The sequence below is a fragment of the Berkeleyomyces rouxiae genome (assembly GCF_048999995.1).
Source record: "Berkeleyomyces rouxiae strain 22BRR77 chromosome Unknown BrBRR77_ptg000007l, whole genome shotgun sequence".
Taxonomy (NCBI): Eukaryota; Fungi; Ascomycota; class Sordariomycetes; order Microascales; family Ceratocystidaceae; genus Berkeleyomyces; species Berkeleyomyces rouxiae.
This window is the reverse complement of record NW_027396497.1, coordinates 1,181,989-1,198,003: the sequence shown is the minus strand read 5'-3', so window position 1 is coordinate 1,198,003 and position 16,015 is coordinate 1,181,989. Positions and strand designations below refer to the sequence as shown.

Below are 16,015 nucleotides of genomic sequence, written 5' to 3'. Positions count from 1 at the left end.
AAACACGGCTAATCGGTCAACCGTGACGGTACTCTTTGAATTAAATGGTACCAGCGTTCTGGGACGCGAACTGAAATGCGTATCAAGTTTCCATTTCTTTACAAGGTCACTGCTGATCATAGAGGGGGAAGCGCTACCGGTGTCAATCAATGCAATCACGGGACAAGTGTTGTTGATCACTGCATCTAATTGAATTGATGTGTTGGTAATAGATCTATTCAACTCTTCCCATTCCTTCACAGCAGCCTTGTCGTCTTTGAAAACCTGCTTGGGCCTCTGACCACGACTTGGGGCAGAGGCGATCAGTTTCCCGAGTCCTCCTCGGCGGTCTCGTAATATTCTTCGCCCTCTTCTTCGAGTACAGGAGGAGGGAGGTTCGTGGCTGCGCGAACACTCTGTTGTACCGGGGGGCGGGCACGCTCGAATGGGCAGTTAGGGGACATGTGGCCACCAGCGCCACAACGGAGGCACAGTCCTCTGGCTCTTCGTGACTGGAGTTCTTCCTTGGAGACCCACTTGGCACGACGGGGGGCACTGTTATGGGTGGGCGCCCAGTCCATGGCATCAGGGGAGTGTTGTGCCGGGACATTGCGGAACTGGGACGTCCGGGCAGGGTTCCTCGGAGGGTGGGCATGCCGACACTCGTCGAGTTTTTGCCAGGCATTAAGCACCTGTTGTGCGTATTGTTCGTAGGTTGGGGGGTCTGGGAAACCAGCCAGGGCAGACATCACTTGCCCGGGGAGGGTGCGCCTCAGATTCATTATGCGCTCTTCGTGGCTCAGTCTATAGCAGCCAGCGATCTGCATCAACCGACTGACCCGAGCCAAATGTTCCGGAGCAGAGGCACCTCGGCATTTGAGGGTGTGCAGCTCCAAGAGTGCACGACGGGAAGCTGAGGTGTCCTCGAAGCAGCTGTCCAAGAATTCCAGGAACTTATCCACGTTCTCCAACGATGGATCGCGGCTCATGCGGGCAATGTAGGTCTGTGCCTGGAGCAAGGCATTGTCGGCTAACAGACCGTAACAGTGCAGAATGAACCCTCCTGCGCCGTTGAAGTGACTGTGGTCGTAGCGGTACTTCATCTCCACGTATGACCGGTACGTTGGGTAGAGATCAGGCCGCGTATGGTCATAACGGACCGGGCGGAGGTCGGAGGAGGTGTTTCGCACAACCACTGGGGTCGCGGGGGCGGAGTTGGGGAGTCCCTGCATTTCGTTATTGTGAGCCATTGTTGCTTCGTGGAAAACCTCTGGCTCACCGGGGACTTCTGGTAGTATGCTGTCTTCTCGGAAGCTGTGGTGGAAGGAAGAATCGTCGTCAGAGGGTGCAAAATAGTTTGGGGCCATAGGGTTTGGCCGCTGTGGATATTCAAATGGCAAAGTAAAAGAAAAGTAAAAATATATCTCGATCCCTCGTCGGGTCGGCGGTAAAGTAAAAAAAAAGGAAAGATAAGAGTGACTTAAGGAAAAATAAAAAAAAAAAAAAAGGAAAAGGGAAAGGGGGGTTTGAGAATTCGAGATGATGTTAAGGTGTGATTACGCTAAGCTGGATCTTCACAGAAAGGGACACAGAGGGACAAAGATCTCGAATTGAAGAACAAAACTAAACTCTCTAAATGGTGTAGAAACAATGCGACTATTTATCCTGTTGGAAAGGGAGGCAACCGACGATCGGCGGCGACGACAACTAGTTCCTCTAGGAAGTGCCGTTAGTCTTGGTTCTGGTCTGGCATTAGTTTTGCCGTACCAGCGCCGGACTAGTCCTTCGAGGATACGCCGTTAGTGTTGGTGTCGGGCTTCCGTCGGTCCTTGAGGGTGCAACCCCAACAATGGTTGCGTTGGAGGCGGAGAGTGCGAGCGGCGTAGGCCATGCGTGCTTTGGCGAATCGAATAGAGGGGGGCGGGAGGCCGGCCTCGACTTCGACGGCGCGTGTTGGTGAACCGCGGAATGTACCTAGGATACGGGCGGCAGCTTGGCTTTGCAGTTTCTGGTATACCCTTTGCAGACTGAGCTGGGGTTTTGACGGGTCATACCAGAGAATTGATCCGTAATCAGCGACGGTACCCACACAGGAGATGTAGAGCTGACGGAGTGCCGCGATGGACAGTCCACGCGTGTTCGAAGCGAGCCGAAGCAAGCCGCGGAACGCGATCTCAGCCTTTTGGGTCCGTGCCTGGACGTGCTGTTTAAACGAAAGTCTGTTGTCGAAATGGAAACCTAGCCACTTGACCATCTTTTGGGGACGCACAGTGACATCACCTACTCGGACAGTTTGGGAGGCCCATTTTGCAGCATCGGTGTAGTGGATCAGCTCAGTTTTGCTCTCTTCAAACTCAATGCCGTAGTCGCGAGCCTTGGCCCGCAGCTCCGTCACGAGTTCTTCGAGAAGCGCCGCCGAACGCCTCGGGCTTTTGGACGCCACGGTTACGCTGAAGTCGTCTATATACGACAGCTGAAGTTGTGGTGTGTCGCCGGCCACCCGAGCCACTATATGCCGAGCATACAACAGGAAGAGTAGAGGACTGATGGGGGAACCTTGGGGGATGCCGATGTTAACCGGGGTCATCGGAAACGGCTGACCCTCGATGTGCAGGCCGACAGTACGGTCCTGGAGGAACGAAGCAACCCATTTTCGGAACACCAGGGGAAGACCGAGCTCACGTAAGCTGCGCATCAAGCAGGGCTTTGACACGTGGTCGAAAGCGCCCTTGACGTCAAGGAAGAGAGTGCTTGGAACGAGCTTCATCTCCTTGACCTTCTGCAGGTGGCTGACGTATACGAGAGCGGCGTCCATGGCTGAACGCTGTTTGCGGCCTCCCAGTTGAGTGTCGTCTAGAAGCGAGCTGTCATGGCAATTAGCGAGGTACCCTAAGCGGGTCGCAAAGACTTTCTCGAGCACTTTGCCTAGACAGTTGAGCAGTGAGATGATGCGGTAGGACTTTACGACTGAATAATCAGCCTTTCCGTCTTTCGCGAGCACAATCCCAGTAGCTTGCTTCCAGAGTGTGGGGTGTATTCCGAGGCGAGACAGGGCTTTGTAGACGGAGAGAAAGGGCGCGGGATGGGCCTCAAAGGCGATCTGGATGATCTTGGCGTTCATGCCGTCGGGCCCGGGGGCCTTCTTGGCGTTGGCGGACATGATTGCCTCCTTGATCTCGTGGTCTGTAAGGTCAGGCCAGGGGTATATGCTTCGGTCGGTGTCGTTCGGGGGGGTGTCGTGATGGGGGTCGTGATGGGGGTCGTGTGTATCGGCAACGTCAGGTCGGGGGTCGACACCTGCGCTAGACGTAGCACCCAGTAGCGTCAGGAAAGCCTTTTCCTTCTCCTCGGGGGTATTGGCTAACCCGTCTGGCCCCTGGATGGGGGGGAAGTAACTCGCCGTGGCTGGCTTGGTGTATTTCCAGGCTGTGTAGACCTTTTCGTTGTCAGCGTCAGAAAGAAAGGTAGTCCAGTGAGTAGACTTAGCATCTTCGACAGCATGGGTGTACTTGTTGCGAATCGAATGAAACTCAACCAGCGACAGCCTGCCTCGTCTGTATCTTCTCTCTGCGCGCGATGCGGCCTGACGTTGTGATTGTAGCTCGGGCGTCCACCATGGCTTTGCGCGGGCACTGTGCCTCTTCACTGACATGCACCTCTGACAAGCAGATTGCAGGGCCTCGGAAAGCAGTCGCGCCATTGCGTCACCGTCTGCAGAAATCTCTGCCAGGGACAGCTGAAGCTCAAGGTCAGCCTGGCCAGCCAGCCATTCCTTGCGAAACAGCGACCAGTCGGCCGTCTTGGTGTTGAACGCCGGGTTACGTGTTAGGGTTTTGGGTGTGGTGGTGCTGACGTAATCAAAACTGATGGCCCGGTGATCGGAGCCCGTCTCCTGAAGATACCTCCAGTTCGTAAACAGGCCCGGTCGAGACCGCAGGGAAAATGCGAGGTCGATCACCGAGGTCGTGCTGCTGTTGACGTATGTGCCGCCGTTGCGTTCAACGTAGTCGTCGTCGACAATCAGGGTGGCATTCTGCGACATCAGCCAGTTAGCAAAAGAGTCAGCTCGTGGTTCGTGGGGATGCTCTCGCTGGGAATTCCACCAATGGTGATGGAGATTGAAGTCGCCGAGAAGCAAAGTACTGGTGTCAATATTGCGCGATAAAAGATTGGTGCGCTCAATGGTATAGGGGCGGGGTTGGGTCTCGGGGACAGGCTGCACAGTCAGCTGGCGTTCGTTGTAGACATTGAGAAGCGAAAACGGCTCCGACGCAAGGATGCGCAGGGTCTGAATATCGCTCTCAGCATCGCCAAACTCGAACAGCACAGAAAATGGCAGGCCTTGGCGGACGTAGGTCAAGACCCGCGGGCGCAAAGGCATGGCCTTAGCTACCGAGAAGTCGTAGGTTCGATTCCTACCAGTGACGCCAATTTTCTACGAGCAGTCAACCTTGACTGGGGCACTTGGGGTTAGTGCTGCTCGTTGGAAATTCATACCAAAAGCTATTCATGTATTTCCTTTCTGTCATAACTTGGGGATTATATTTGTGGGATCTTAGATGTAACTGCCTCCCTGCCAGGGGTTTGGAGTATATTATGTGTAGTAGCTAGCTTGTTTGAGATTCCGTTAAACCTTGATTCGTGTATAGTATTAATATACACCTCGCCATAACCCTGTCAGGTTCCATGCGAGTAATGAATAAAAAAAAAAAAAAAAAAAAGGCATGGCCTCGAGATTCCTAACATTAAACGGCACAACCAGGGTGTCATGAATAGCCATTCTTGCCATTGCCATTGCATAGGGTTATGCCTGGCACCTTACCCCGCTTCCGTTGTGTCACGCTAATGTTCCAAGGACGTATGATGATACGGTTATACCACTTGGTGGTCTGTGTAACCTTGAGGTGTCACTCCGGTTTATCTACTCGGGTGTGGCCGGCTTGCACACTATAGATCATCGCTATTAGGTAACTCGGTACTCTGCAGTTGATGCAGCTTATTCTGAGTTGACTGCTATTCTCGTTCCTTTTGTGTCAACAGCGTTTGAGCGTGGGGCCCACACCTGTTAGGCCGATATCGCTGTAACGCGACATATCGTTGCCTGGGTGTCTTGAGGGATTTTCAGTTCTGCTGCTGCCGTGTTGGTTTATCTCGTGAACTAACATCCGGTTTGATAGTAGCGTCTGGTAACGTTGAGTTACGTATGTCCCCACTTTCGGTTATCTGTGATTTGGTTCTAGCTTGGGAAGATCTCTGTTGTCAGAATCTGCAACGCCTTAAATAGCGTTGCCTTCTGCCCTGTGTGATCAGGTTAACTCTTGCTCCCCAAGCTTAACAATCACATACACCCCTTTTGCCATTCTTCTTTGTATACTAGTTTATAGTATCACTTCTTCGATAGTACCTTCTTCTTTAGTACTATATCTTTAATTATCACTTGTTTCTTGATAGCCTTCATTGCATCAGTACCTTCTGTCGTCTTCGTTACCTCAGTGTTCCTGTGATTGTTTATTCCCTTCCGTGTGTTATAAGATCAATTAGTTGAGTGTGCCTCTTTACCTCAAACCGACCATACGACCTAGAGAGTTCTATCCTCTCCTCCCGGCCGTATATCCGCGCAGGCCTGACTGTCCACCTCTGGAACCTATCATTGTCCTGAGTCGTTGGCTTTCTAGAACCCTAATGGTTTCCTTGGGCCCTATCCGTAATATTTTGTTAAGCTTCATTTAAAGACTCACACATTCTTCCAACTCTTTGTTATTCTTTAGCACACCTTATTCTTCTTTTCGTTCCGGCTCTCGACTACGGCCGATATCCCGTCTTCCTATGATCATACTAGCGCTGCTGTTGTTACACAACCTTCTTCGTCCGCTAGTCATAACTCGGCTCTTTCTGGTTCTTAGTTGATTCCATTTCTCAATCTACTTCTCTTCTTCTGTGGACAGTCAGTTGATGGCACTGTCTCTGTCCCAGCTCCTTTAATTTCGTTGAAGCACTTTGTTCCTCTAGGCTAATGTCGTCTCAAGCTTTGCGTTCCACTGCAAGCAATGAGAACCGGCGGGCTCACCGCACTACCGCTGAGCAGGTTCTCGATCCTGTTGATCAGGATGACCTACGGCTAGAACAAGTGCACAAGCGATATCCCGAATGCAGTTCGGACAGTTATTATGATTTGCGTCCGGTGTTCTTGCGGGATGGTGTACCTTCAACCACCTCTTGTCAAGACGCAGGTCATGCTGTTAATCTTGTCTCGACTGCCGAACATATCAATACTCTTCCGTCTGATGATGCACATCTAAATTTGCAACTTGTCAAGCAAAACCTGGATGGCATGCTCACACGTGGCTTCATTGCCCCTACTTCTTCAGTGTTGGCTTCTCCGATTCTTTGTCCTCGGGAACCAGGCAGTGTACGATCTTCTGTTGATTTACGGGCGGTCAACTACCTTATTTTATAAGCTGTTCATTTGGTCCCGCATCAACCAGTCGTTACAACTTGCCACATCTGAACGGGGGTTTCCAGAAAGCCATGTCTACCAGCTATGCACCTTTTGGCTTGCAGCAATGATGTTGCCAACTCCCAGATTACTTTGAGTTACAACATGGTACCTGAGTGTATAAAGTGTTGTTGTTGAGTTTACTCACACACCTGCCATTGTGCCAAAGCATGTTATTGAGTTCTTGTGGGATTTCTTGGACAGTTTATGTCTGTTTTTAGACCTCTGTGTCTGTATTTCTTGGCCTTTGTCTTGCCTAATTGTTTTGACTCCTGTTGGGTCTATTTATATGATATCAGCAGCTAGTGTCTGTTCTTTGCTGAGCTCGTTGGTTCTACGAACAGCTCGTGTCTGTTCTTTGGGTTGACACCTCTTAATGCCTCTTCCTTGTGACACCGTGTGTCCATCGGCGACTGCTTTTTTTGTGTCTCTTCTTTGACCACTATGGTGCTTGCGTTTGACCCCTGCTGGGTTATAATTGCCGACAGCTCGTGTCTGTCCGGGTATTGATAGTTTATATCTACTCGCTTTGCTGACAGCCCGTGTCTGTCTGGGTATTGACAGTTGCTGTCTACTCGCTTTGTTAACAGCTCGCTTCTGTCCCACTTCTTGACAGTTATGTCTAGTCTTCGTGCCACAGTTGTGTCTAATGCGTTAGGCCACTGTTCGGACTATTTTCTTTCGGCTGTTGTTGTGTCTACTTACGACCACTATACGTCTACTTCTTGTGACATGTTCTGTGTCCTCTACTTTGGACAGCTCTCTTGCCTGTTACTTTCTTCGACTCTGTTACGTCTACTTGCGACTACTCTATGTCTCCTTTCTGCGACCTCTTTGTGTCTTCACTTGGGCCTACTCTCTGCCTCTCTCTTTTGGACAATATCTTGTTGTTTTTCTTCTCGTTAAAAGAAACACGATGTCCCTCTTCGAAGTCCTGCCTATGGTGGTGCAGGCCAGTCTTGTATCTTGTGCTGAAATACTGCCAAGTTTGACAAGCTGACTTTACCAATTTCTTGTTTTCCCCTTTCACCAATACTCTTTACGGATCCTGCACGTCTTTGTTTCCATGCTGTCTGTTGTCATATACCAATTACCCGATCGATGATGAGTCCCCATTACACATGTTAGTCTATTCTCCCACAACCGGAATCGTGTTCGTTTACATCCATCGAACCATGTCCCAGGGGGTTCTTAGCTATTGTGGAGGCGATTATGTCGCGGCGATTGATGATTGTGCCAACTGAGTAGCCACTCTGGTGTACACTTGTTACCAGAACTTGGTAGTTCTCAGGGGACCTTCTGCATCTTGCAGGCAACAGATTTATGGGCTATGGAACTGAGCGATTGTTGTTTGTTATAACCTACAGGCCTGGCTCTTACTTCTATGACCAATGCCATAACTAGGGAGGACAACAAGGTTGAAAAACCTTTGCCTTTGCGGGTACTGAGCTGCGTTCTCAACTTATTCCCACTTAAGATCCTTGGTGCTGCCCCTCGGTTGATGAGGTTGCCTTTCGTTATTCCCATTCTTTTTTACCTTCCTCTTGTCTGTGGACACGAGGCCCTTACGAAGTTGTCGTTGCACTTCAAGGCCTTGTTTTATGTTGATCAGATGTACAAGCTTTCATGCTAGGGATTCCGTTGATCCCCTATACGTCACGATGTTGTTGGTGCATCGAGATCTACAATTCTTGCCTGCGGAGTCATGCTGTGTCTAGACCCGTATGGTTGGCTTATTCCTTCTGTTCCGATTCTGCAAAGCCCGGTGGACTTCCGTGTCCCTAGATGCCCGGCTTCCTTTTGCGAATTCTCCGACTTGATTCTAGTCTAGGATGTGGCGATCTTAGTACTGCTGTGGAAATCAGTCATTTAAAAGGAGCATACTGTCATGAATAGCCATTCTTGCCATTGCCATTGCATAGGGTTATGCCTGGCACCTTACCCCGCTTCCGTTGTGTCACGCTAATGTTCCAAGGACGTATGATGATACGGTTATACCACTTGGTGGTCTGTGTAACCTTGAGGTGTCACTCCGGTTTATCTACTCGGGTGTGGCCGGCTTGCACACTATAGATCATCGCTATTAGGTAACTCGGTACTCTGCAGTTGATGCAGCTTATTCTGAGTTGACTGCTATTCTCGTTCCTTTTGTGTCAACAGCGTTTGAGCGTGGGGCCCACACCTGTTAGGCCGATATCGCTGTAACGCGACATATCGTTGCCTGGGTGTCTTGAGGGATTTTCAGTTCTGCTGCTGCCGTGTTGGTTTATCTCGTGAACTAACATCCGGTTTGATAGTAGCGTCTGGTAACGTTGAGTTACGTATGTCCCCACTTTCGGTTATCTGTGATTTGGTTCTAGCTTGGGAAGATCTCTGTTGTCAGAATCTGCAACGCCTTAAATAGCGTTGCCTTCTGCCCTGTGTGATCAGGTTAACTCTTGCTCCCCAAGCTTAACAATCACATACACCCCTTTTGCCATTCTTCTTTGTATACTAGTTTATAGTATCACTTCTTCGATAGTACCTTCTTCTTTAGTACTATATCTTTAATTATCACTTGTTTCTTGATAGCCTTCATTGCATCAGTACCTTCTGTCGTCTTCGTTACCTCAGTGTTCCTGTGATTGTTTATTCCCTTCCGTGTGTTATAAGATCAATTAGTTGAGTGTGCCTCTTTACCTCAAACCGACCATACGACCTAGAGAGTTCTATCCTCTCCTCCCGGCCGTATATCCGCGCAGGCCTGACTGTCCACCTCTGGAACCTATCATTGTCCTGAGTCGTTGGCTTTCTAGAACCCTAATGGTTTCCTTGGGCCCTATCCGTAATACAGGGTGAAGCCCGGCTGCGTCAATGTTCTATACCCAGCTTTGAGTTTTATGGTGTAAGGCTCCTGGATGCAGACAATGTCCGCCTTTCCGGTTGCAGCAGCCTCAAGTATTGTCTCATGAACAGCCTTCATTTTGTGCACGTTGTGCTGAAGGATGCGTAGACGTTGTCCGGCCGTAGGGCCCTCTTTCATAGGCGAGGGGGGCCGTCTGTCGTAGATTTGCGGTCAACGTAGGGCACTGCTGGGACAATAGCGCCGCCGACGTTGACGTTTTTGCCGACACACTTGTCGTAGTCAGCCTGGGTCAGGGCCTCGACGACCACCGAGCCAGCCTGCTTACCCTTGGCAGGGACCACAAGCCAGCGCAGCGAGTCGGAGATCTTGACGCCGTTGAAGTCCGCCGTGTCCTTGGGCAGCTCCTTGAGACTGTCGAAACCGTCTTCAATCGGCACACCGTGGATGACAAAGCAGAGCTTTGACGACTTGTGTGTTCTGGAGCCGGGAGATGTGGCGCGCGTGAACTCGCAGGCGCCAAAGCAGGACAGCTCCTTGACCACGCGCTGCAGATTGGAGGTCATCAATTTGACGGCCTCACTGTCCACAGCGTGCAGCAAGATGTTGCCCGCCTTGGTGCGCTGGACCGCAGACACTGCAGTCTTGCCAAGAAGGCGGTTCACCGCGTCGCGCACGCGTCGCTGGGGCAGCGCGCTGGCTCTCGACTCGGGTGTGGTGACAATAACGACGGCCGTTTTCTCGCGAGGGGCAGTCGTGGTGGTCGTGGTGGTGGTCGTGTTGGGGGCGGGGGTCGTGGTTTTGTCGGCAGCCTTCTTCTGGGCGCGCTTGGCGACTACGGTCCACGTGTCGGGGGACTCAGTGGGCGCGTCGGCATCAGCCATAGCCGTGTCCGGGGCGGGAGGCGAGGCGGCGTCATCGGTAGTAGTAGTGGCGGTCGAGGTGGTGGTCGAGGTAGTGGTGTGACGGGTTTCACTAAGTATGAGAGAATCTCATAGTTATGACCAAATGCTGTTTATTATCTTTAACATAGGGAAGAAAAGAAAGAAAAGGAAGAAGAAAATCTAAACTAAAGATGGGGGAACTGGCTCTGCTTTATAGGCGTTCGACAATCCAGTTGTGTGCGCCCCACCAGGGCAACCAGCCCTATGACCCCTGTACAATAAAAGTGGAGCAACATCCGTGCACATAAAAGTGGGTCCCGACCCTTGTGACACAAAAAGTGGGTCGCACCCTGGTCGACTAAAAGTGGGTCCACAAACCCTAACCCGAAAGTGGACCCAACTTCAAATCACACAAAAAGTGGGTCAACATGGATCAGCCCAAAGATGATCCAACATCGGGTCCACGACCCGTAACATTACCCCCCTCCTCTCGTCCGTGTGCGGGGGCCTGTCCGGGCGTCAGCTTCTGGTACGCCCACATCGTCTTCTGTTCCAAACTCGGCTTCAAACATCTCAAGCGCTTCGGTGTCCTCGAAATCAACGCGCGGTCTCCAATCTGGCTCTGCGTATCCGGCCCATTTGACAAGAACTTCTCTGCGGTAGCCTCTTCCAACGCGTCTCTGGCGGCTTCTCAGGATTCGTTCAACAAGGTACTCGGGTTCGCCGTATTCGTTTTCTTCAATTGGCGGCGGTTGCGTGTCGTCCGTTTCTTGCGACGGGAACGGGTTCTGGCTGGCGGGCTTGAGCAAATCGACGTGGAATCTCGGGTGAACATTTGTCGGCACGTCCAACTCAACAACGTGGGGAGAGACAATCTTCCTGACTTTGTACATCGCGTTCGTCCAGGAAAGCTTCTTTGATAGCTGCGGCGTCGAAATATTCTTGAGCTTTAGCCACACGGTGTCTCCGACTTCGAACCGAACCTGGGGGCCTCTCGATCGGTTGGCCTGATCTTCCATGTCCTGTTGTCGCGCTGCCATGGCTGCCTGTGCTAGCTCCCAGCCTTCGTGGAGTCTCTGAATGAACTTCTCGGCGTCTCGGTGTTCTAGCCTTCGCGGAACGGACTCTTCTGCTGTAACTTGCTCGATTGGGCTGACGTGATAACCGTGCGTCAGGAAAAACGGACTCATTCCCATCGAGGTATTCCGGTTGTTGATCGCCAACATGGCCGAGGGGAGCAAGTCTGGCCAATCATACTGCGAATAGGTGATGAACGATCGCAAGTATGTCAAAACTTCTTGATTCATCCGTTCCGTTGCGCCGTCAGTCTGTGGGTGGAAACCTGTCGACAACCGTTGTTCGATACCAGTAAGCTTGCAAAGATGAGTCCAAAACTCGCTCGTCCAGTTAGTGCCTCGATCAGAGACCAGCGCGCGCGGGAAACCATGGTGCTTCCAGTAACACTGCAGAAAACTCTCTGCACATTGTTCGGCCTTCATCGTGTTCATGGCTTCCAAGGCAACACCTCCCGTTAGACGGTCAACAATCACCATCAGGTAGCGGGGATCTCCCGATTTCTTCGCGGGGAGCTCAGTCATGAAGTCTATACCCAGCTCCGAGTGGGGTCGCTGCGGGATCGGAAGCGGCAACAGTAATCCCTTCTTACGCTCGCGCCACACTTTCGACCGCCCACAAACATTGCAGTTCGCACAAAAACGTCTCACATCTCGCGATATACCTGGCCAGAAAAACTCGCGGGACAGAATGGCAAGCGTGCCGTCGCGTCCGGGGTGGCCTGTGATGTGTGAGTCGTGCGTCTTCTGAATCAGTGCCGTCCGTAGGGGTTCCCATTCTGGAACAAACAACTTGTGGCGATATAACAGTGCTCCACGTTGGTCGAATTCGCACTCGGCTATGGATATCGTTATCTTCTTGGTCAGCGACGGGGGAAAACTTCGTTCGCCTGCTGCCAAAGCTTGGTACATTTCCTGCATATCCGAGTCGTGGTCCTTCGCTTGGTCCCAAAGCTCTTGGAGGTGCGGTTGCACAAACAGTCGTGATCCGTCCGGGACATTGTCGGGGCTTTCTGCGATGTCACCAGCTGCCACAGGCACCGTTGCTGTGTGGGGAATCCATTGGTCCTTGATGAGCTTCATGATCCGAGACTTCAGGCGGTCGTCATCTTCGCCTTGCGGAACATCTTGCTGTCGTCGACTGAGGGCGTCGGGCTTTCCACTCTTGCTGCCTGACCGAAACTCCAGCTTAAAATCGAACTCCGAAAGCATCTGCGACCACCGAACCTGGCGCTCCGAAAGTTTGCGAGTCGTCATGAAATACTGTAGGTTCTTGTGGTCGGACAAAATCTTGAAAGGCGCTCCCAAACTCTTAAGTTCGCCTCGCCATTCCTCAAGGCACTTAACCACTGCCAAAAGCTCCTTGTCATGAATCTCGTAGTTAACTTCGGCAGGACTCAACTTCTTGGAGAAAAACGCAACCGGACGCAACTTGCCGTCATCATCAACCTGGGATAGAGTGCCTCCAAGTGCCCAACCAGAGCAGTCGCACTCCACCACCGTCGTTCGGTCTTCGTCCCACATTGCTAAAACTGGTGCCGTGATGAACAAATTCTTGAGCGTCTCGAACGCGCTCTCTTCGGCTTGGCCCCATTTCCACGGGACACCCTTCTTCGTTAAACTGACCAAAGGGGCCGCCACTTCGCTAAACGAGTCGATGAACTGACGATAAAAATTGGCGAATCCGATAAAACTGCGGACCCCTTTGACGTTGGTCGGCGGAACCCATTCTCGTATAGCGGCAACCTTCGCTGGGTCAACCTTGACTCCTTGGCCGGCCTGAATGATGAAACCCAAATACTTCGTTTCCGTAACTGCGAACTCGCACTTGTTAAGGTCCAAACACAGACCCGCATCTCCCAACTTCTTCAGCACGAGCTCGACCTTTTCCATGTGCTCCTTGCGACTACCATCGGTATAAATCAACACATCGTCGAGGTAGGCGGAACAGAAATCGTCCAAATGTTCACGCAGAGTGCTGTTGATGTATCTTTGGAAGGTCGCTGGTGCTCCAGTAAGTCCAAAAGGCGTAACAAGCCACTCGTATAGTCCAAATCTTGTCCGGAAAGCCGTCTTCCATTCATCGCCCTCTTTGACACGAATCTTGTGAAACGCAGCGCGGACGTCAACCTTGGTGAAGTAACGGGCCTTGGCTAACGAACGCAGCGTCTCGCTAATGAGGGGCAGGGGGTAGCGGTCTTTCTCCGTGATGGCGTTGATACCACGGTAGTCGACACAGAATCGTAGGCCACCCCCGGGCTTTCGTACAAACAGGACTGGCGCACCACCGGGCGAACTGCTGGCTCGGATCCAATTCTTGTCCAAGTGATCCGAAAGTGTTTTACGCAGGACCAAGAGTTCATCTCGAGACATACCGTACAGCGGGCCCCACGGGACTTCTTTCTCTTTGCCGTTGTTGTCCTTGGTTAACTTGATAGCGTGGTCGATACCGGGGCGGTTGGGCGGCAAATCTCGTTTCTCATCGTCTAAAAACACGTGGCCGAGGTGCTTCAGTTCTTCGGGAAGCTGCTCGGTAATCTCTCCTAGGGTCATGCGACGCTTAACTTCAAGAGCCTTGTTGATGTCGTGGATCGTGGCGGCGAAAACCTGGATCTCTTCCTTCTTTTTCTTGCTATGGCGAATCTCAGCGGCGAAAACAGAGGCCATAACCATGTTTGCCTTTGCGCCTGGAACATGCGCGTCGAGCCAACCTTTCTCTCGAACCATAAGGGCGTCAGCTCCGGAACCTAGACGAATAACTCGTTCCTTGGCCAAATAAACGACATCGTTGCGCTCCATCCATGGCTTTCCCAAAATCATGTCGTAAGCTAGATTGGGGATAACGTAACCATAGACTGTTTCTTTGCGTCCGTCGATGTCGAGCTCACAAAAGGCAATTTCCGAAATCCATCTCTTCTTTTCGTCATTCTCGGCTAACCGTAGCTCACGCTTCGTTATCGGCATCCGTTGCAAGCCTTTCTTTTTCACCAACGATTCGTTGAAGGCTGACGTTACTAGGCATCCGCTATCGAACAAGGCGTCACAGTAGAAGGAGTTGTCGATAAAAGCTTCGATCAGGAACGGGGACGAATGCATCTGGGAAATCGCTTGTTTGGGGGCATCCGTAATCTTTGTCTTTCGTGGCGAAATAGGTTCATGCCGGTCCTTCGTGGGGGATTCTCTCCTGGTAACCTTCTTGTCGATACTGTGGTTCTCCGGGGTTGTCGTTGCATGTACTTCTGCGGGCGATTCTGCTGGGCGAAACTTCGGGCACCTAAACGAACGATGGCCCTGCTCTAAACAACGGAAACAGGCTTGTCGTAGTCGTGCCTTTTCGATATCAGATTGCGCTCTCCATGGCGCTCGTGGCTTCGGGGGTTCAGCAAACTTCTGCTGGCTCTTCTTTTCTATAATCTTGGCAGCGGTCTCCAACTGGGAGATCAACGCTGCTACTTCTGACTTCTGCTGAAACTGTACTTTCCGGACCTGTACTTCGGGTCCGTCTTCGGTGTCTTCTTCGTCTGTCGATTCTTCCGCGGCTTCAGGGATCGGGAACTCCTCTTGGTCGACTGGCTGTTGCACATACCACGTGCTGCTAGATCCTTCTCTATATCTTGCTTCGTATTGCGGCAAGCACTCAACTCTTCCAGCTATAGTCCGTACTTTCGTCACCCACTTGTTGTAATCGTCGTCGGGTAACTTCTTCGGAGTGAGGTGGTACTGTAATGTGTCGTTGAGGGCCGCATCTATGAATAGGATCTTGCATCTGTCGGGCCAATGCCAACCTCCACAGGCGCTCAGCGAATATTCGTAGTCTTGCAGAAACGCGTTGAAAGTCTGCGCTTCTCCCATTCTCATGGTCATCAACTTCTGACCTGCCTTCATCACAGCTTGCTTGTCGGTGAACTGGTCGTTGATGTGTTCTAAAAGCTTCTCCCAGTCCCAGTCGTGAGCTTCCCCTTGATCGAGCCAAAGATCCAAACGTGGCTGCTGGCTTTGGGGAATACTCATAAAGATTTCGAAACATATTTCGCTGGGAGTGAGGCGGTGGCGATGGCTGATCCGGGCTCTAAGCTTCAGTTGATTGAAGAAACGCTTGAACGAAGAGGGCTGACCATCCCACTGGGGCCATGAGATATTGTGTGTGGGAGAGGGGGAACATTGTTGGCTCGATAACAGCTGATGCACTGACTGTAACAACTGGAACGTGGTAACATCAGGCTGCGGGTTGACTTCGGTCTGCTGGGGCATGGTGGCGACCTGGGGTGGCAACGTGGCGGGGAGGAAAGGCGGAAAACTGGGGGTCCTAGGGCTCAACATGGCATAAGATTGCACTTGCCCAAATAGGATAAAAACAAACAGGTAGAACAGGGATAGGAACATATCCAAATAGAGGGATGAAAACTGTATATAAAACTTCTTGAACGGATCCCGTAACTCCAGGGGATCGTGAGAAAACTCAAGAAGATGTTAAAGATAATATGTGACGGGTTTCACTAAGTATGAGAGAATCTCATAGTTATGACCAAATGCTGTTTATTATCTTTAACATAGGGAAGAAAAGAAAGAAAAGGAAGAAGAAAATCTAAACTAAAGATGGGGGAACTGGCTCTGCTTTATAGGCGTTCGACAATCCAGTTGTGTGCGCCCCACCAGGGCAACCAGCCCTATGACCCCTGTACAATAAAAGTGGAGCAACATCCGTGCACATAAAAGTGGGTCCCGACCCTTGTGACACAAA

At 51.4% G+C, this 16,015-nt stretch overlaps 3 protein-coding genes across 3 annotated transcripts; all 3 read right to left on the bottom strand.

Annotated features, from left to right (window-relative positions):
• Positions 1-302: 302 nt before the first annotated feature.
• BROUX77_006091 (uncharacterized protein) lies at positions 303-1,346 on the bottom strand (the record flags this gene model as incomplete). The annotated part of the gene is made up of 1 exon (XM_073751037.1): positions 303-1,346. The coding sequence occupies one exon, from the start codon at positions 1,344-1,346 to the stop codon at positions 303-305; it is 1,044 nt and encodes a 347-aa protein (XP_073603961.1).
• Positions 1,347-1,756: 410 nt separating this feature from the next.
• On the bottom strand, positions 1,757-4,360 carry BROUX77_006090 (uncharacterized protein; the record flags this gene model as incomplete). Its single annotated transcript, XM_073751036.1, has 1 exon — positions 1,757-4,360. One exon carries the CDS (start codon positions 4,358-4,360, stop codon positions 1,757-1,759), a length of 2,604 nt encoding a protein of 867 aa, XP_073603960.1.
• A 5,133-nt stretch (positions 4,361-9,493) lies between these two features.
• BROUX77_006089 (uncharacterized protein) lies at positions 9,494-15,525 on the bottom strand (the record flags this gene model as incomplete). The annotated part of the gene is made up of 3 exons (XM_073751035.1): positions 9,494-10,292; positions 10,682-15,307; positions 15,467-15,525. The coding sequence occupies 3 exons, from the start codon at positions 15,523-15,525 to the stop codon at positions 9,494-9,496; spliced, it is 5,484 nt and encodes a 1,827-aa protein (XP_073603959.1).
• Positions 15,526-16,015: the final 490 nt, after the last annotated feature.